Genomic DNA, 22,239 nt, shown 5'->3' with positions numbered 1-22,239 from the left:
GAATGACTACTAGCTGCTCTTTATGATTGAGATTTTTCTTCTAATAACCAATTGGAAAAATATATCAATTTAATTTTAACTGTAATTATCATGACGAGCCTTTGGAATTATTATATTTCAATAATGGTTATGCTTGTAAGTGCAATTTATATAATTGCTAACAAAAATGGCGGTGGCTAGAGAGATGAAAAACAAATTTTGACAATGATGGGATTCTTTAACAATGGCAGTGCACCATAACAAAATAAGTCATGTAGATCCCTGATGTAATCAAAAGATAGATGAAGACAAAGCTCAATATATCTAATTACACAAAGATGAAAATTAAGGATGACACACTTTATTTTACAGAGGGGGAGATGTATAGCTGTTATATTTGGAGCCAATCATCATACCTTACATCTGCTAACAGAGAGCAAGCCAGAGAGGGACATGTGGTTGAAAGGACTCAGATTTGCTCAAAATATGGAACAATATATGGACCAGAAGGAACAGACTGATAAATATCCTTTGGTTTTAACCTCCATTCTCCATGCTTTAAAGAAACTCCTATGTGCCTTAGTCTGATAACAGTCTGTACCAAAGACTACAATTCAATTTATTGAACAGAATTGTTCAAGTTGGGAGTTCCCATTGAGAAATTTAGTGCTGACATTTGGTTTATCAATAAAATGATAAAAGAAGAATTGAAGATCAATGAGACAGTAACCCAACTACACACAAAACATCAAGTCAATCTCAATAAATCAATCTAAGTTTAAAAAAAAGTTTGAATCAATATTTACAGATCAGCAATCAATACAAAGCCATATGACAAAAATCAGAAACTTTTAAGCAATTTATTGAGTGCTTGTACCTCCCCTTCCTCCAACCCTATTTCAAAATGGTGATCAGAGTAATAAAAAGGTACATAAAAAACTATGAATGAAAAATGAGTATACAGGTCGGTTGCACATCTGTAAATGTAGTTTCAAGATGGAACTTTTTTTTTAAAAGTTTTTTGAAAGTAACCCCTTTTAGGTGTAATACCACCACATCATGGTATGTCACATTTAGTTGCATATGCCAATTAAAGGGTGGGAAAAACATATTCCTTTGAATTTGATAGTTGTAGGAAATTTATCCTACATTTTATTGCAGTCAAAAAAAATCTGTGTCATATATGTTGGGTGTTTCAAAGCACCATTATTTCTTTGTTTTGTGTTTCTATAGAATATTTTTGAAAAAGGTAAATATTTGATTGGTTAACTTCCAGTGATGGTTATTTTCTTATATGCAATGAAAATTAGGTGATTTTTTTTCTATAGTATTGGACAGAATGAAACTTGACTCATGCCAAGTATTTCTTTTTAAAAATAAAATTTCTGCACATTTTTTAACAAAGACTTACAGGGGAAAACCAATGGTGGTATTATTGCTAAATTTTTGCGGCTTTTACTATGAAGTTTCATAAAAAAATATTTTCTAAAATGGAAAGTTTATATACACTAATATATATGTATAGGGCTTTACAGCCTATTTTCAACATTTTTATACCTCAAACTACTACGTGTTTTCAAGAATCTTTATAGTATGAAAGCATTTAAGTTTAAGGTTTGTAATATGATTGTAAAAAGATGTTGGAGTATACATAAAGAGACAGCAACCTGCCAAAAAACAATAGAACCAAAACAATGATACACATAACATTAGTTCAAGATTAAATAGAAATTAAAAAAAAAATGACCACTAAGTTTTTTTTATAATCCTTAACTGTATGTAGATGGATTAGAGATGCCTTTATGATGGCTGATAAAAATAACGATGAGAGATTAGATTTTGAAGAAGTATTGAAACTTTTGAAACAGTTAAATGCAGACATGGATAAGAAATATGTGCATGAATTGTTTGATGTAAGTATAGTTTATTAAGTAAAGATTGCATGAAATATAATCAAAACCTTATGGGACTGACTTCTGATATCTAAATCTTTCAAGACTAATATCACTACCTTTTTGATACACAAAATATAGTGCATTGATCATAACATTCTATACATCCTATCCATGAACATTTCCAGAAATTTATTGATGTAATTTATGCTCAGATATCTAAGTCACAAAATGATATTACAATTGTCAAGAAAATTACATAACTTTTGCAAGGTGCAGAAATTTAATATCTGTTCTAAAATTATAAATGATGTCATTGTTAATTTCATCTTCAAAAAATGGATTTATCTTCCTTTGTCTAGAATTGCTGTTGAAAAGGGGCTAAAAATGGCTGACCCGTATTAAGAGAGAACCTGATATTTCTTGCACGTAAAAGACACCCTTGTAGATTTCAAAAATGGGCAGGCTAACTCCGCTACATTAGGCAGCACTCGCACCCGCAAAGTGGAAAGGGATTAATATAAGTTGCAATGACTTGTTTCCCCAAACCACTATAAATAAATATGTTTAAACTAAAGGATTAGGTCAAAGTAAAAAGTGGTTGTTGAAAAGATATGACTATAATACACAACAAAAAATTAATAATTGAATTATATTTTTCAGAAAGCCGACACAAACAAGGGTATTGGTGAGAGGTCTACATTAGATGCTCAAGAATTTGTACATTTTTACCACTCTGTCACAGAAAGAATTGAAATAGAAGAAATATTTCTCAAGTAAGAATTTAATTTGTATTTATAACCTTAACACAATATGAATAGAAAAATTAGTTGGTTTTATTTTTACTTTTTTTTACTTTAAATTAAAAATTTGCTTCTTTGATTTTCAAAGATGTAAATTTTGAAATTATATTCTATATTCAGCAAATGTTATGCACGTTTTCAAGTCTACGGATCAAATATGAATTTAATAATTTGTTTACTTTCTTAAAGGTATGATGGAGGTAAAGGTTATTTCACAGCTGATGATCTCCAGAGGTTCATGAAGGAACAGCAAAAGGTAATAAAAAAGCTACAAATAATCAACATTATGCAAGTGCACATATAATATACATGTACATGTGTAAAACTTCTGAAGATTTTAGAACATTCAAATGGGCACAGGACGTTTGCGCTTTTTTACCTGTTTTTCATCATGTAATCTTGAGCTCCAAGTTTTGTCTGTTTGTAGAATTTAAGAGTAAAACATTTGATAGAATAATCCTGAACTTTATAATTTTTCATCAAATAATCTTGAACTTTATATTTTTCTGTTATACAGGAGAATGTAAGTGAAGATCAAGCCAAAGAATATATAGCAGCTTATGAACCTCAGAAAAATATGCAGCTAGAAGATCAAATGAGTCTTATTGGTAAGAAATCTCATTTATGTAATGGGCGGAATAAGGTGGGGGTGTGGGGGTTGGTTCCCCCCTAGAATATACAAAGCATTGGTTGTCTTTACTCTCTAAAAGAATATTTTGATAATTTGACCTCAAAAATTTAATTTTGCAAGCCCCCCCCCCCCCTAACATAAAATGGTGGATCTGTCCCTGTATGTTCTACTTTAAACCATGTCTGAGGACGAAATAAAATATCTCTAAGAAGATATTTTATCAAGTTTTTAGCTACACCTATGTAGACATAGATTTGACTGCAACTAATTTACAGATCTCCAATAATCAATGATAAACGAATATTTGAAACAAACTGTTAAATATTTACTAAGCTTAAAAGGAAACACAATTATTTTCATTTTAATCAGAATAATTGAAACATTGGAATTGATTAGATGCTTGGAATTTTTGATTTTTTCAAGTATATTGTTTGATTTGTACATTTCATAGAAAATAATTAGATATAGGAAGATGTGGTGTGAGTGCCAATGAGACAACTCTCCATCCAAATAACAATTTAAAAATTAAACCATTATAGGTTAAAGTACGGCCTTCAACACGGAGCCTTGGATCACACCGAACAACAAGCTATAAAGGGCCCCAAAATTACTAGTGTAAAACCATTCAAACGGGAAAACCAACGGTCTAATCTATATAAACAAAACGAGAAACGAGAAACACGTATATATTACATAAACAAACGACAACTACTGTACATCAGATTCCTGACTTAGGACAGGTGCAAACATTTGCAGCGGGATTAAACGTTTTAATGGGCCCAAACCTTCTCCCTTTTTCTGAAACAATAGCATAACATCACAACATATAAAAACATACGATAAAATATCAATTAGCAGACTTCGCACTCAATCAAAAAACGTAATTACTATTTAAAATAAATGAATTTAAATTTCAGTTATAAAAAAAGTTCCTTTATCTGTTTTTCACAGAAAGAATTATTTGTGGTACAATTTGAAAAGCATTGTTTCCTCAGAGAGAATAAGAAATACCTCCCCCAAAACAAAAGACAAATGGTCATCCACTAGTAACTTTCAGTAGTTACATGCATCTGATAATTTATTAGAATAGAATGTGTAAGGTGTTATATATTGTGGCAATGCTAAAACTGTCACATTTTCATTTACAAATAGAAAAATGTGATAAACATGATAAAGTATGAATTGATATTGAGATGGTGGGTAGGTATATCAATAAGACAGCAAACAAACAACATAAAAACATAAAGACATCCAGTGGTTTTGTACTTATTATGTTTTAAATTATTTCTTTTATAGTCTAAGGGCAGATAATTCAGAAAAAAATGTGTATAGATACCAAGGGGAGACAATTACATTGAAATTGTTTTTCTATTGTAGGTTTTAGATGTTTTCTGTGCTCTAAAGATCAACAAATATTTAAGCCTGCTCACACCAGAGTTTATCAAGATATGAACAGACCTGTTACACATTATTTTGTAAATTCATCTCATAATACGTAAGTTATAACAAAATTGATAACATGAAATATTTTTTAATGACAAATTTGTTTGTTTGTACCTTAGGATTTTTATCTTATATTCTTTACTTTTATGGATGTAAATGGAGTAACCCTCTGAAGATTGATTGACAAACTCATTCCTTTTAACAGCAGTATTCAAACTCATAAGTGGAAAACAAATTGACAATGCAGTTGCAAAAAAACATAAAAACTAGTATGCAAAACATAATATAGAATACCAAAGCAGCAAGAACCTCACCAAAAATGATGCTGGATATTTGATAGAAGATGTTTAATAGAATTTGGATTCTTTTCTTGTGTTTTCACGAATGATCAAGAAAAACTCTTGTTTAACGTTTATTACCCATGTTGTGGATGAGCAAAATATGAAAGTACATTAATGATCGATATGACTTATTTTTACCAGATATTTAGCTGAGGATCAGTTGAAAGGTCCCAGTAAAGTAGAGGCCTACATAACAGCTCTGTCAAATGGATGTAGATGTGTAGAATGTAAGTAGATAATCTGAATAAAAGGAATGTTGGTATTAGATGGCTCAATATCTTTAATTGTTTTTACATAGGCGGTAATGGTAACGTTTTTTCCTGTAGCTCAGTTCATATCAGAAACTTGGATATGTATGATAGCTCGTTTCGAAGCTGTGACATATTCACATATGTGGTTAAATTTCGGGGTATGAAGTGAGATTACTTTTTCCGTAAATTAGAAAACCCTGAACATACTTTTGTGATGCGGCTCCTTGTGGTAAAATATTCCCTTTTTAACACAATAAGTTCTTTGAAAATTTAATACTTTGAACACATTCAATAGCTCCATAGTTTTTACACATTTATTTTATGTTCCTCTACTTTCCTAATCACCACAAATAATTAAGTTCAGTCATTTGTTAAAAATAGAAACATGTCCAATATCACTACACAGAGATTTTCGAGATGCATTGTCCCAGATCAATGACATAGCAACCCTACAATGCAAAAAAAACCATCTCTCTGACAATGCACTTAAAAAAGTCTAAAAAAGGTATCTTTCTGTGCATGTGTTTCTAGGTACAAGATGACTGGGTAAATTCACTTGGGAAGTGTCAGCTCATAAATGTTAAATAAATGAATACTACATAAATACGTTAAATGTTACCCTTGATCATCCTTCCTGTATGAAATTTAAACACAATTTAATATTAGATAAGAACCAAAAACCCACTTACAGAGTTTGAATTTAAGCAGTATGTCACATTCTAGAGTTATACCCCTTAATAACTTAGAATATTGCTATTTTTTGTTTTTGCACTTTTACATAAGTTTGCTCTATGCAAATTTGATGAAACTCATACACAATGCTAAGTACCACAACATGCAGACAGAGTTAGAATTAGAGAGTCACTTACTGTTATAGAGTTAGGTCCTTTTTTAACCTGGAAAATTGCTAAGCTCTAGCAGGGGAATTCTTGTCCTCCGACACATTCTTTCTAAGGCAACATGAATATACAGTTTTATTCTCCTTCCAGTGGACTGTTTAAATGGTCCTGATGAAGAGCCTGTTATTTGCCATAGTTACCAGAATACATTTATTTGTCACCATATATGGCAACAGGGATATATAATGTTATCCTTCTTGAATTGTTGATTGTTTATATATACCTGATGAAGAACCTGTTATTTACCATGGTTACACATTTATTAGTTACTGTGGCAATATACATGTTTACCATAGTTACACATTTTATGGCTACTATGGCAACTTAAATAAATGATATTATTCTCCTTTCAGTAAACTGTTTATATGATCTCCGCAACAAGCTATATATATATAGTTATTTAATACCATAATTTCACAATTATTCGTTACTATGGCAACACAATATATGATTTTATTCTCCTTTCAGTGGACTGTTGGGATGGCCCTGACGATGAGCCTGTTATTTACCATGGTTACACATTAACATCAAAAATTCTCTTCCATGATGTCATCTCAGCAATAAAAGAATATGCATTCCAAGCATCACCGTAAGTTAAATATCTTTGTTTCCATGGTAACACATTTACAACTTAAATTTTCCTCCTGGTATCCATAAGTGAAATAGAGCTCATAGTTTGTTTTTATTCAAAGTTTTTATACTATAGAGAGAAGGTAAAGTTGAGGTGATTTCCTTTAAAGTTTTACATACATTAATATTAAGTTTGTTGAGTGTTTTTGAGTATCAATAGTATCTGCATCACAGTTTATTCCAGATATGATACATTTGATGTAGCTTTAATGGCACTCATTTAAATCTACTAAATGGCCTTTACTTTGGAGTTTATCTTATAAAAAAGAAGATGTGGTATGATTGCCAATGAGACAACTATCCACAAAAGACCAAATTGACACAATCACCAACAACCATAGGTCACTGTACGGCCTTCAACAATGAGCAAAGCCCATACCGCATAGTCAGCTATTAAAGGCCCCGATAAGACAGTAAAACAATTCAAACGAGAAAATTAACGGCCTTATTTATTTAAAAAAAATGAACGAAAACATGGCAAGTTGTGTAACTTAATAAGCCAGACATGAACATCATTTTCTACTTATCAGTTTTTATCCATTTGTTTGATAGATTTGAGCTTTTGATTTTGCCATTTGATTAGGGACTTTCCGTTTTGAATTTTCCTGCAAATTCACTGTGGTTTATAGTGAGGTAATATTATGAAAATAATCTGTGTTTTTCTATTATATCAACAGGTATCCTGTCATACTTTCTATAGAAAATCATTGTTCTGTCAAACAACAAGCTGTAATGGCTAACAAAATAAATGCCATCTTTGGAGGTAAGTAGGTCACTGTGACATACTTTAACCTCAAACAGATTACTATGACCTGAATTAATGTTGACTGAGTTTCCGTATTTTAGTTGTTGTGTAATTAAAAGGATAAATTAGGTAAATAATCTTTTTTTATCAAATATTAGAATGTTTAATTCTTCACAGAATGTAAAATTCATTGAATTGTTTTTTAATGATACTATAATACTAAATTTATTTTATCTTTTTAACTTTTTACAAATCTTACTGATGACATATAACTTTTAAATAAAAGTTTTATTCAAATTGTATGTTTACTTCAAAAATATATGAAAATTCAATGTCATTGATTGAAGATTGCAATAGTCAATAGTCTTTTGTCTGTGACATGTACTATAAATATAATTATAGATTATCAGTGATCATCTCAACGAGATTGATTTTCTTGCTTGAGCCAGAACGACGAAAGTGAGAAAGGCAATCGAGTTGGGATGAACATTGATAATCTTTTTATCGCTATTTTACCTATTTTCATGTCAATTTCATTAGCAATGCCACATGCCTGCTTAGTTTCTAGCCATAATTTTCCATCTCAAGCTAGTAGCAGAAAATTTTCACAAAAAAGATCAAAAGGAAAATGCACAAAATAGCAAGAAATATATATATTTGTTTTCAGATCTCTTATATGCGCCTGAGGAGCCTCCAGCAACTATCCCATCTCCTAGTGATCTCATGGGCAAAATTATTCTCAAGGTAAATATTTACATATTTTGTAGCACAATTTTCTCTGTGTCCTTTTTTTTAAATGTTTTTCAAATATGAATTAGATAGTCGATTTATGTAATTCCCTCACAATCATATAGACTAGAAAAAATTGAGTAAAAACTGGGTAGAAGAAATATAAGAAATGTATTTATTATATTCAAAATTTTATATTCACAAAGTATTAATTATTTATATATGCATGAACTCAGCTGATTGACAACAATAGCTTAGTTTAAATCAGTTTAATATACCATGGGTCTCTGAATAAATAAGACTGCATGACTCTGCTGGCTTTGAATGGCCAAAGGAAGATAACTCTAGTTTTAAATTTGACTTTTGCTGATGGCTTTTATAATCCACTTTGATATGCAGAGAAATCACCTCATAAGAACTGAGAACCACAGACTAACAACTGCTGCAGTTGATTTCTTATGTGCTAGTTGAAAGCATGTTGTGCATCAGATAATTTACAATAAAAAAAATTAATTAACTTATACATTGTATCAGCATTGTAAAACCATGTCACACTTAGAAATTAATTTAATGGTTATACCTTTGTTTATAGTTAAAAGCTAGTCTTATTAGATATTTTTTCTAACTTTGTTAACTCTAAAAAAGAATAAAGCTACATAACTTTTGAACTTTTGACCTTTTTTTTTGAAAATTGGGCTTGTAGTTACAAGGAATAAAAAGTGATACTAGTAGTGTATTATTCAATTTGTATCTTATTTTGATAGTCTTATAAAATTAAAATTAATATTGATTTGAATTGAATTTAATTTTTATTAAACTTTTGGCACACAAAGATTTCGGTATCAACTGAAACTGACATGGCTTTGCATAAAAAAATGTACTGTGAAAGTACTTTTATTCGTTGGGTACCAATTTTCGTGGTTTTCGTGGGTGGCTGTATCCACAAATTTAAGTGTCCAACGAAAATAAAACAATCATTTTTCCTTCAATCCAGACTATTTGTAACTATTTGTATTGCTTAAACCACGAAAATTGATGCCCACAAATTAAAGTACTTCCAAAGCATTCAGATATGCATTTGATATTATGCTTTGTTATTATTTGCTTTATTTGTTTTTCTTTTACTGGGAGGAAAACTCAGTGACGATACGGTAAATAGAATTAGAATTATTTATTCATTTGTAGCACATCTTATGTTTTGCTTTTTAATGTGTCTGTTTTTCTGTTGTTGTTTTTGTTTGATACCTGCATTTACCTTTGTTTGCTTGCAGAATAAAACAGTGCTTTTGAATTTCTCTCATTTACCTGGATATGAAATTTGAAAATTGCACTTTTAAAACACATTCTTGTTTACCTTGTGCAATTTACACTACTGCTAAGATGGATGTTGTTTTTCCACTTGTTCACCAACTGTTGAGCAATTAACACCTACAGCTTAAATTCTCCTCACAGTTTGTTACAATATTGAATTCACCTCACAGTTTGTTACCAGATTGAAATATTTAAAAACTTAACTATTATTGGTCTGTGGGTCCGTTTGTCTGTTCCTCCGTCCTTTGTCCTGCTTCATGTTAAAGTTTTTGGTTATGGTAGTTTTTGATGAAGTTGAAGTCCAATCAACTGGAAACTTACTACACATGTTTCTTGTGATATGATCTTTCTAATTTTAATGCCAAATTTGAGATTTTCCCTCATATTTTGACGGAATACTGAGCATAGAAAATGATAGTGTGGATGGGGCATAAGTGTACTCACTCCCTCACTCACACGTTCTTGTTCCGAAATGTATTGCTTGTTAGATTCTTATGATAGACAGAAAAGACATAGAATGTCCACTTCACTTAAGACCACTTTTGAGAACTATGTCCCTCCTTCCATCATGGACAGATGAAGATGTCTTTATCCACAGGAGCTGTAGTTGGTTTGGGGGTGGGGTAGGAGGGATCCAGACATCCTGAAATTTGAAAAATGAATTCCCGGATCCCGAAAGGGTCAAATTTAAAAATCCGGAAGTTAAAATACACTACAGAGGGGGGGATAGGACCTTTATAGGGATCCAGAACCCCATAATGGTCCTATCCCCCCTCTGTAGTGTATGTTCCTTTCCAAGAAGATCGATATTTAAATAATGTTTTTAAAATGTACCAGCCTGCAAGTGTTAGCCTAAAATCATACAAGAAAAGAGTTTTTGTTTATATCCTTATCAAAGTAGATTTTATATGTTTCATGAAAAAGCTTTAAAAAGTTTGTCTGAAATCGTACTAGTAAAGATTTGTTTTTGTGTTGCTAACCATAAGCTAACAAACTTACGCTAACTTTACCAAAGAGGTCAGGAAACAGTCAATTTGTTCGAAATACAAATGGTGTGTCCATTTTTTGGTTTATGAGAACTCTGATATACTTTCTGCTGTGATATTTATTATGTCAATCAATGACATTTGTATCTCTAATGTTTGAAAGAATATATCATTATGAAAAAAATTTGATAATCACAAGAGTTCTTTTAAACAGAAAATGAACCAACATCATTCTTTGTATGCAAAACTTGGACACAGGATCTGTATTTGAATCAGATCAAGAAAGGTTATGGATACAAAAAATTATACCAAAGGAAGTGCTGTTAGCTGACTGGGCAATTTTTAGATAGACATATAAAGGTGGTATATAACACTACAGGGAGATAACTCTGTAAAAATCAACTGTACTTTTTAATTATTTTCTATTAATAAGGAAAAATAGAAAATGATTAAAGTTTTTCAATGGTTAAAATTAGGGTCTGTCAAACTGCTTTATAATCCAATTAAATTTATCCCATAAAATGTGTGGTTCAAGTTTTTGCTAATTTTTATATTTATGTCGAAGGGTTAAGGTAAATATTTTTTAAGCAGAATTAATGGATACAATTTTCATGTGTGAGCAGACTAATGCAAAAATAAACTCCGCCTGCTTCATCTTTGTTAAACACCTAAACTTTTTGTAGTATTTTCTTCCTTAATCAAATATTGTGGTTTACTGGAACCAAATTAATTGTTCACAGACACAGCAACAATGAAAAGTAGAACTCTACAAAAGGAATCCAGTTTCTTGTTTTGAAATAGTCGGGTCAAGTTAAAGGCCACTAGATTCTTGTAAAATAACTGATCTTGTAGTTAATTTTCAATTATAAAGGGTAACATTAATCATTTTAACAATAAATCTGGTTATTAGAATATATGGTATTGAAATGTTTACATAAACACAGCAGTTTTATTTGATAGATCATTTTTGTTTGATGAACATGGTATATCTTAGTACATAGAATTGTGTTCAGATCCATAAACTAAAGTTTATATTTATATATACATGTACATGTATGTCTAAGCAAACTGACCAGAAACCTCTGACTTTTAACAAACTATTTTTCTGTAGATTAATTTCTCAGTAGATGATTATTGTAGCTCTTTTTAGAGATGATAAACAGGAAAATTGCTTAAAACTCTGTATTACTTCAGTAGATATGTTACATTTGAAATAAAATGGTTTTATCGTCTTCATCATTAAAACCTCTGTGAACATTCTAAAAAGTCCCCCCCCCTTTTTTTAATTCAATTTCAGATCTTACTTTTATTGAATATTTAGAACACATGATTGGCTTAAAACTTATTTTGTAAGAATCTTACAGAAAGATTTACATTCCCTGGTCATTTATGACCAACATTCAAAGATCCTAATTGATATCCTTATTTATGTTCTTACATGATTATCTGTTTTTAAATGGATGTCTTTCGAATGTTTAATAAAGAAGAGGGATTTAGTAATGATAAAAAAAAATTCCTTTGTTTGAGAGAGCAGGAAGAGGGAGTTGGGAGGATCTTGTAGAGAGTGGAAAATCTGGAAACTGTTTTTTTCAACAGACAATAAGAGAGAGGGACGAGGGAATAAGGATGTTGACCTGTCCACTGACCCTTGAAGAAATGGGACTGTGATTTAACACATTTATGTATTTTTATAGGGTAAAAGACTTGCCACAGTAGGAAACGCAGTGCCAGAAAATGAAGAGGAACATGAGGTCAGCGACGAGGATGAGGCAGCTGAGGTACAGGATGCAACTACACAGGAGAAAGAACGGGCACCAAAGAAAAAGTCAAAGTTGAAGTTATCTCCCAAATTCTCAGCAGCTATAGGAATGAAGGCTGTTAGTTATAAAGGAATTGAGGAAACGTTGGCTACAGGTACTGGATTCTATTTCTGTTTAGTATACAGAGGGTGGTTAAGGGTTATTTTTGTGCAACATATTTTGCCATTTTTGGTTCACGTTCAGCCATAAAAAAGGTTAGTTACTGTAAATTCAGAAATTATTGCGTGCATTTATTATTGCGATTTTGTCAATTTCATCTTAAATGCGATTTTAATTTTTACGATTTTGGGAAAAGTCATGCTTTATACAGTTAAAAAATTACAAAATGCGAGTTTTAATTATTGCGTTTACAACTCTGTCGCATTATTCGCAATAATAAAAACCTCACAATAATTTCTGAATTTACAGTATTCATCATGTATCATGAAAATGATCAACATGCAAGACATTTTTTATTTGTTCCTTCATCGTGAAATGGCAATGTTATTTCGCGTTCTTCCATGCAGATACCCTCTCCCCTTTACACTCCTCTATTCAGAACATCCAATATTTTATAAGACAGCTGTTTCTTGCCTTTATATCTTTTGGCAAACAACTATTGGCCTCATGTTTAACCTTATATTGTATTCAAAGTTTTAACTAATTTTGAATTTTATAGACTGTCCAATTTTCATAAGGACTGAAATAAAAGGTATCTATAGGGTGAGCAGTGCATAAATATATCAGATTTTCCCACTCAAATGTGCGGATGGAATAATCTATATTGCTCTTTAATCAAAAACTACTTTAGATTGGAATATACCGATACTATAATCGGGGAAGATTTGAGTCGAAGGAATATATGATTGTTTTTTGTTTTGTTTTTTACAGAAAACAAATATAGGTCTAATTTTTAATTTTAATTTTTTTCTCAGACGGTATGTTTGCATCTATTGGAGAAAACAAAGTGCTGAAGATAATAGATCATGACCCAGAGGGACTGAACAAACTGTCACAGAAACTGTTTGTCCGTACTTACCCAGCTGGGTCCAGAACTGACTCCAGCAATTATAATCCTACACCCATGTGGAATGTCGGATGCCAAGTTGGTAGGTTTATAGTAGTAGAGAAAGTGTGTTTATAATTTTATATTATTTTAGTGGTAGAAATTAAACAACTAAGTTTAACTGTTATCTGTCTGTACGTCTCAAAATTAGTTTCTATTCTTTAACTTTAGTTTGCCTCAACCAATTTGCAAATGTTATGAAACACATTCATATATGCCAACAATTACAATTTTTGCATAGTTTTTTCCGTTTTTGCGATAAAAACTACGATATTACGGTAAAAGTCGAATAGTTACGGATTACCAATCATCGCTGTTCAATTTTGTAAAATGCTTTTTTCTATCATTACTTTTCCGTCCTGGTCCAGTATTTAGAAAACGTCAATGTAATGCTTCTGGTTTCTCGGGAGTTATCAACCTATTGTTGAGTAACTAACTGACTTCCAAAAAAGGCAAACGTGCATTTTATGCTCTCCCCTTTCTCTACTTCTCCTTGACAAAACGAAATGTACGAGTCGAGATCATCTGACAAATTAATGAATGGAAAACAAACTACAGACAACATGTTAAACGACAAACTTTAGTGCACATCACTTTGCAACCAATCGTCAGTAATTTTTATTGGTAAATGCATGTTTATGAATGATTACTGAAAACTTTTCAAAAATACGGAAAATTTGATAGTTTGTTACTGATTGTGTCAAAAGGGGGTTGGCATCTATGCACATTAGAGTGGGTTGCTCATTTTCGCCACATCTTTTCATGTTTTCTAGAGTTTATGTTCAGGTCTAAATGTTTTTGAAGTATACTGATAGGACGCCTCCAGGTGCAGGAATTTCTCGCTACATTGGAGACCTGTTGGTGACCTTCTGCTGTTGTTTTTTTATTTGGTCGGATTGTTGTATCTTTGACACATTCCCCATTTCCATTCTCAATTTTATTTTGATATTTCTATATATTAAAATAACTTCAAATGCAAAATATTCTTAAGCTTGAAAACATGTCTGTTTGAATATAATCGTGTGAAAAGTTAGATTAAAGGGTGCTTGAAATTTTCTGATTTTTTGTCAATGAGGGACGCATATTCGCAGTATTTACACATCTATTTAAAACCAAATAAACGCAGCTTAAAACAATATTGATCAAATCAATTTCATTAAAGAAGAATAGCAGACATTTCAGAGGTGTAAAGAACTGAAATTTAGGGCATTCAGTGAAAGAATTACTTAGAAATACTTCTTTGAATTCATGTTTTTTTCAGGAAATTGGCCGAAATTTGTCGTCTGTTTTTTCGGTCCTTTTCCGTTGGTGCCGCAATTTTGTCTCCGTTTTAAAAAATAATCATATTTGTTATATAATATCATTTACCGGTTTATGTCTTCCATTTCAGCCATCCTTTGAATTTTTTACACCTCAAAATCATAAAACAGCGAAATTGTGTCCATGGCGAATATGGGCACCCCACTCTACACAATTCTTATTTATAACCACAAAACTCAGATCAAGTACAAATTTGGGAATTGTCACTTTTACTTTCTACGTTATATGCAAGCAGAGGCATCATCTTTGCCCATGTGAAATATTGGAAGCCAATAAATTGATAGATTGATCAAGTGGTTAAGAATAATTAGTGTTTAAATTTTCACTTTTTTTTTTAGATTTTAGATATTTTTAACTATTTTCTTGGTAGATACAATATTAAACTGGAATTATATTTACTCTGAATTCATTCAATTTGTTGTTTTGTTTTAGTTGCCTTGAATTTCCAGACTGGTGGTGAACCTTTACAATTGAATCATGGGAAATTTATGGATAATGGAGGCTGTGGATACATACTGAAGCCGCAGTTCCTTTTGTCAAGTAAGTAATTTAAAAATTAGAAGTTGCTATAGTTAGCTGCTTTATTTACAAGTTGATAGTACTGTAGAATCATTAATTTTTTGCCGGGTTAAAATTTCGTGGTTTTGTCTCTCTTTAAGATTTCTTGGAGATTTAATTTTGTTGTTTTCTCAAAAGTAAGTGGTATTATATTAAGGTAAAATTTTCTTGGGAGTTTTAATTTCAAGGATATATATAAACGATATTAAATCCTCCACGAAAATTTCTGCTTTTACAGTATTTTGTTTTAAGGCATAAAATTAGAAAGTATCTGTGTTTTTGTGTTTCCCAACATATTCTTTTTAAAAGCCTTGGAACACCTAATTGAATGGTTTTATTAGCATTTTTTTATCAGTAAATGATGATGAAACTGCAGATCTCACCAATATTCTTGAGGTTGAAAAATATGTTACTAATTAAAAATATGTTAACCTAAAAAAAGAGAATCAATGCATATGATTTCAAAACTTTCAGCCCAAAAAAAGATAAATCAATTGAACACAATTTTTCTACAGAAGAAACCCTAAAAACACAAAAATATGTTTATTGCTGTACTGATACGAAAGAATGTTTATTGCTGTACTGATACGAAAGAATGTTTATTGCTGTACTGATACGAAAGAATGTTTATTGCTGTACTGATACGAAAGAATGTTTATTGCTGTACTGATACGAAAGAATGTTTATTGCTGTACTGATACGAAAGAATGTTTATTGCTGTACTGATACGAAAGAATGTTTATTGCTGTACTGATACGAAAAGAGTGCAATTCCCAAGACAGTAAATGAATTGACTAAATCAGTACAAAGACAATTAGAAAGATTTAAATATAAAAGAAATAAGTTTAATTTTGACATACCTGGGGGGAGGTATTTTGTTTGCAAAATGGGTTAGACACAAGCTTTATAACTTAGATTGTCTTCTGGTAAGATACAATATTAATCCAGCATATTTCATAGGAACCAAATATTTTAAATGATTATTATGTAACTCAAATCGTACAATTGTTGTTGAAGAGCCATATTATGTAAACAAACAAGGTGGAGAAAGACATAAAATAAGTTTGTTTACAGTATATCCCTTATTGGTCACTTTTAAATACATTTTTACATTGATGAATATGAAAGATGAAGCTTTATGGCTTCCCTCACATCAAATCACTTATTTTAAAATCTAAATCATTTTGTGTTTGTTTATTTTAGGTGACAAGTTTGGTATTGTTACAGAGAAGATTAAAAATCCAAAGAGAAGGAAGTTAATAGTAAAAGTAAGTTAGCCTCACATTTCAAGGCATTTAAATGACTTTGGCTGTGGATTTATACATTTTACAGGACACCATTCATGTAAATCTGTTATGGTTATTTCAATAATTACACATCGAACAATAATTACAAATATATCACATTCTTAACAAACATGGAAAATTATAATCAAATTTAACATATTGAATCAAAACATTGGAATAAAACCTGGAATTTCTTGAAACACTTTGACCGCTGTAAGTTTTTAAAAAGAATTACTATATTACATAATGCTTATTGAAGTTTTCAGTACATATGCTAAGAAAAATCCAGATTGATTGCTAGGAATAGGGTAAAGCCAGAGGTGTTGTCATGAATAGGGTAAAGCCAGAGATGTTGTCAGCAATAGGGTAAAGCCATAGATGTTGTCAGGAATAGGGTAAAGCCAGAGAGGAAGCTAGGAAAAGAGTAAAATATGAGAATCAAACTCCTTAAATAAAGTCATTAATATATATATGTATTTCATTGCAGATAATAAGTGCTTATCAGATCCCAAAGCCAAACAACTCTAAGAAAGGGGAGATAATTGATCCTTTTGTAAAAATAGAAATACATGGAGTGAAGTCAGATCAACAGTCAGTGAAGACAAGTGTCAAAAACAATAATGGTATGCAACATATATTATGTCTTTATGTCACAGATATGTCTATGTGTCATAGATAATGTCATATGTGATGGATACTATATTAGTATGTCTGAACCAGTTGACAACTCTATGACAGATTTTATCCTACGGATCACCATTAATGGTGATACAAGGCTAAAAACACATTCTGTATATATATAATTAGTCTAAATGACAGCCGAACAATGTTTGATCTGTAAATTTGCGGAATATTTAAAGTATACAACAATATTGAATATTAAATGGACACAGATTTGATGACCATTTTATTGTCAGAAGTAACTCCATTTTTGTGTGATCTTGAAATTTTATTCTTTTTCAACAACCCTCTTGAAAAAAATTGACAACCATTTTCTATCTTTTCCCTTTTATTGATTTGTGTTTAAAAGTATTGGTGTTTTACTGTTTATATTAAGGTGGTACCCAACACTTTCACTAAAATTAATTTGGCTCGTTTAATTTTAATAAAATTTTGTCACTGGTTATAAAGTAGTTTGACTAACACCAATTTTGATCATTGAGAAGCTTAATATTCCTTTTACAACACAACGTAATTAAACGTTTAGCTGATTTTACAGAGTTATCTCCCTGTAGTGTTAGGTACCACCTTAAGTAGTTGTTTTTATACCTTTTTTAAAAATTCCATTGCCTTTTCTTGTAGGATTCAAGCCACGTTGGGATGAAGTTGTCCGATTTAAAATATCTGTGCCAGAGCTGGCACTTGTACGATTAGTCATCTATGATCATGATAGATATTTAGATGATTTTATTGGTTACAACGTTGTACCTGTTCTATCTATGCAAGAAGGTTAGTAGACACTCACAGACATTTTTTAGCTTATAAAAAAGAAAGGATATTGGATACCTTCCCTTTGACACAGAATCATCAATGACTGAAATTGCTCTCTATGTTGGTGTTAAAACTTTTAAATAAGTATAAATGTTTATAACAAAATATAAAATGCTTCTTTGAGCTTGTCATTTCATGGTATAAGTAAAATCATAATTGAAAGAGTTGAATGCTACTATATTCTATATATAATTCCTTCCGGAGCACCTGAGATCACCCCTAGTTTTTGGTGGGGTTCGTGTTGTTTATTCTTTAGTTTTCTATGTTGTGTCATGTGTACTATTGTTTTTCTGTTTGTCTTTTTCATTTTTAGCCATGGCGTTGTCAGTTTGTTTTAGATTTACGAGTTTGACTGTCCCTTTGGTGTCTTTCGTCCCTCTTTTAAACTCGTAAGCCCTCTCCCTGAGTGTGGGGTTTACTGGTGCTTTAGTAAATATGTACATTTGTCAATCAGAAATTATCCAATTAAAGTAAACAAAAATAATCTATTAATTGTATGCTCTCCAAGAGTGAGCAAAATCTGGTATTAAACTTTTTCAATTATTTTGACCCCAATTATTTCTGTTTCTGTTTATAGGTTATCGCCACATTCCTTTATTCAGCAAGAATGGAGACAAAATGCCACAAGCATTGGTATTTGTACATATAGAGTTTGAAGATGATCTTTGAAAAGGTAAATATATACTATAGTTATATATATATGAGTCAATTACATGTATAAACATAATAATGAGGAGATGATGTACGATTGCAAATGAGAAAACTAGCCACCAAACTTCAAATGAAGTGGATGCGAGCAATTATTCGCAGTTGTACATCCTTAACAAATACCCCTGCATATGGAATTCCTGTACAACAAATACACCAGCAGAGAGAATAAATATATATATATATAAGAGTTAATCTAAAAATGAGGGTACTTTCTCTAAAAATGAGGGTGCTTTTTATATGGCCTCCAAATACCGTTTCGATCCCTAACATCACTGAAGAGACATTTATTGTCGAAATCCGGATATGGTGTACTAAAGAAATATTGACACCGAATGTTTGTGGCACAACATCCTGTCCACAAGTTAACAATTAATTTTTTTCTGTGACGTATTAAATTTATAATAAGATCCATTTTGTTACAACCTGTGATCAATTTTATTTGGCAATCGCCAATGGCAGTCAGCAGGGTTAAAGAACATCAGTTGTTCGACCTGTTAGTCAAATGCGTTTTGTTTAAATATACTTTTTCACTCTTTTGGTCTTTTGGAAAATGTTGTTTGTGCTGTTTTTAGACCCTTCTACAATGAAATTTGTTTGACATGCACACGTATAAAAATTGCTGTTTTTATCCAACGCAGTCATAGGTTTGAACGTAGTTTTCAATTTAGACTCGTTTATATATATATATATATATAGTGTCTAAAAATAGCAACAATCAACATTCAATCTATATAGGTGTGGATCAGTTTGTAAATAAACTGATGCAGTTACTAAATTGAATTATATAAGTGTCTAAGAATGTAACTTTAACACACTAATGAGTGTTATAAAATTAGGTGTTATATTTTATATATTATTCACGCAATATTTCGCTAAACAAATTAGCTTCATCGGGCGTGTGCATCTATCAAGGTGAAATCGGATGCATGACAAAAAATATCTTTGTAGCTTGAGCTACACAAAAGTTTAACATATTGATTGATGATCTGTATAAAACATTTTTTTGCCGTTTATTGTACATAAACATTTTTTTCAAAAATTAACACAAATAGTTGTTTTAGTTAAATAGAAGTAAAATTGATGAGTTATTCCTTTGCTTTCGGGTAGAACTGTTTTTCATCCCTCTCATTAAGTCCATCAGGTTCAAGAGTACGTAGCTGATGCATCCAGAACCTTTCTCTCTTTTTTCTCATGTCTGAGTCCCAATTTTGGTTTACCTCAATTATTTGAAAGGTGATATTTTCAAAAGTATGTCCTGTTCTTAAGAGGTGTCTCGTAATTTGACAGTTTCTTCCTTTTGTATAAAACGACCGATGATTGTTTAGTCTGATGTTAAATGTGGTTTCTGTTTCACCAACATACTGCAGCTTGCAAGTTCCACAAGTAAGAATATAAATACTATTTTCCGTTTTGCAATTAGATGTAACATAGATGTTGTATCGCTGCTTTGTTACTGTGCTGCTGAAAGAGTGGTCAGTGTTGGGGGCTTTACAGCACTTACAGTTCCTTCTACCGCATTGTTTGTAACACCCAAATTTTGATGTTTCTTGTTTCCTTACTTTTGATGTCACAAGTATGTCTTTGAGATTTTTGGGTCTGCGATAGGCAATAAGAGGAGGTGATGGAAAAATTTCTTTTAAGCACGAGTCATTTTCGATTAGACGCCAGTGCTTTCGGATAGAAGATGAAATATTTGTCAAATCAGGATGGAATGTTATAACAAACGGAATTCTATCTGCACGGGTCGCCTTATTTTTGTATTCCATGAGGCCAGCTCGATCTTTTTCTTTAGCTTTATCAAAAGCGTCTGTGATGTTTTTGGTTTTATATCCTCTTGATTTTAGCTGTGTTTTTAGTTGTCCCAAACGATAGTTAAGTTTGGATTCAGAGGAGCAAATTCGCTTTAGTCTGATGGCTTGACTGTAAGGTATACTCCTGGAGCAGTGTTTCGGATGACAACTTTTTGGAGAAAGGAACTGGTGTTTATCAGTTTTCTTTGTGTGGAGGTCAGTTGTCATGACCCCGTTTTTTACAAATGTGGTGGTGTCGAGAAAAGCAATTTTCTCGCTTGAAAATTCAGATGTAAATTTAATTGAGTGATGGAACTGATTACAATGATCTAAGAAATCTTGCAAATGTTCTGCAGTATCGTTCCATTTCATGTCAATATCATCAATAAAACGGAGCCATGACAAAGGTTTGTATGGCACACTCAAAAGGATGCGTTCTTCGAGATCCCCCATAAAAATGTTGGCAAAAGAAGGTGCCATTTTTGTTCCCATACTAGTTCCGTCAATCTGTAAAAAGTGCTTGTCGTTGAAAATAAAGTTGTTATTTTCAAGAACTAGCTTGAGCAATTGAACTAGACAGTCAGTTTGGGGATTTTTATCCTTTCGAGTATTCCATACTTTTTCACACGCGGCTATTCCTTCATCTTTTGGAATATTTGTGTATAAAGAACACACATCCATTGAAACCAAAATTGTGTTGTTGGGTAAAGGACTTAAGGAATTCATTTTCTTCAAATAGTCAGTCGTATCTTGAATATGAGATGGTAGTTGTTGAACATGTGGTCTGAGATGGTAATCAACAAATTCAGAAATTTTTTCGGTGGGATGGCCATTAGCTGATACTATAGGTCTCCCTGGAATCCCTTCTTTGTGAAGTTTTGGAAGTAAGTAAAATCGACCGGCTGTGCACGTTTCGTCTGGGCGTAGATAATCGTACGTATCGTTATCAATTTGTTTATCTTTATTCATTTCTGAGAGGGCGTCATTAATTTTTTTGCTGATTTCTTTTGTTGGATTACATGTTAGTTCTTTATAAAATTTAGCGTTTGAGAGTTGACGATTTCCTTCTTCGATGTAGTCTGCCTTGTATATATATATATATATAGTGTCTAAAAATAGCAACAATCAACATTCAATCTATCTAGGTGTGGATCAGTTTGTAAATAAACTGATGCAGTTACTAAATTAAATTATATAAGTGTCTAAGAATGTAACTTTAACACACAAATGAGTGTTATAAAATTAGGTGTTATATTTTATATATTATTCACGCAATATTTCGCTAAACAAATTAGCTTCATCGGGCGTGTGCATCTATCTAGGTGAAATCGGATGCATGACAAAAAATATCTTTGTAGCTTGAGCTACACAAAAGTTTAACATATTGATTGATGATCTGTATAAAACAAATTTTTGCCGTTTATTGTACATAAATATTTTTTTCAAAAATGAAAACAAATAGTTGTTTTAGTTAAATAGAAGTAAAATTGCTGATTTAATCCTTTGGTTTCGGGTAGAACTGTTTTTCATCCCTCTCATTAAGTCCATCAGGTTCAAGAGTACGTAGCTGATGCATCC

General features: G+C 31.5%; 2 protein-coding genes across 2 annotated transcripts in view; one reads left to right on the top strand and one right to left on the bottom strand.

Moving 5' to 3' along the window:
• Window positions 1-22,239, top strand: part of LOC134699419 (1-phosphatidylinositol 4,5-bisphosphate phosphodiesterase delta-1-like) — a 103,621-nt gene that overhangs the window by 76,504 nt on the left and 4,878 nt on the right. The window contains exons 5-21 of the mRNA XM_063561017.1: window positions 352-500; window positions 1,760-1,892; window positions 2,535-2,647; window positions 2,864-2,930; window positions 3,192-3,282; window positions 4,683-4,800; window positions 5,231-5,316; window positions 6,708-6,828; window positions 7,547-7,632; window positions 8,282-8,358; window positions 12,335-12,554; window positions 13,375-13,548; window positions 15,258-15,365; window positions 16,587-16,651; window positions 17,157-17,292; window positions 17,972-18,118; window positions 18,738-18,833. Coding sequence (XP_063417087.1) covers window positions 352-500; window positions 1,760-1,892; window positions 2,535-2,647; window positions 2,864-2,930; window positions 3,192-3,282; window positions 4,683-4,800; window positions 5,231-5,316; window positions 6,708-6,828; window positions 7,547-7,632; window positions 8,282-8,358; window positions 12,335-12,554; window positions 13,375-13,548; window positions 15,258-15,365; window positions 16,587-16,651; window positions 17,157-17,292; window positions 17,972-18,118; window positions 18,738-18,829 — 1,983 coding nt within the window. The 3' untranslated portion in view covers window positions 18,830-18,833. The remainder of the gene's footprint in view (window positions 1-351; window positions 501-1,759; window positions 1,893-2,534; window positions 2,648-2,863; window positions 2,931-3,191; window positions 3,283-4,682; window positions 4,801-5,230; window positions 5,317-6,707; window positions 6,829-7,546; window positions 7,633-8,281; window positions 8,359-12,334; window positions 12,555-13,374; window positions 13,549-15,257; window positions 15,366-16,586; window positions 16,652-17,156; window positions 17,293-17,971; window positions 18,119-18,737; window positions 18,834-22,239) is intronic.
• Window positions 19,957-21,630, bottom strand: LOC134699558 (uncharacterized). Its single transcript, XM_063561146.1, has one exon. The coding sequence runs from the start codon at window positions 21,628-21,630 to the stop codon at window positions 19,957-19,959; it is 1,674 nt and encodes a 557-aa protein (XP_063417216.1).

Source organism: Mytilus trossulus, unplaced genomic scaffold (genome assembly GCF_036588685.1).
Source record: "Mytilus trossulus isolate FHL-02 unplaced genomic scaffold, PNRI_Mtr1.1.1.hap1 h1tg000070l__unscaffolded, whole genome shotgun sequence".
Classification (NCBI taxonomy): Eukaryota; Metazoa; Mollusca; class Bivalvia; order Mytilida; family Mytilidae; genus Mytilus; species Mytilus trossulus.
Note: the sequence above shows the minus strand (reverse complement) of the source record. Positions and strands in the feature narration are given on the sequence as shown.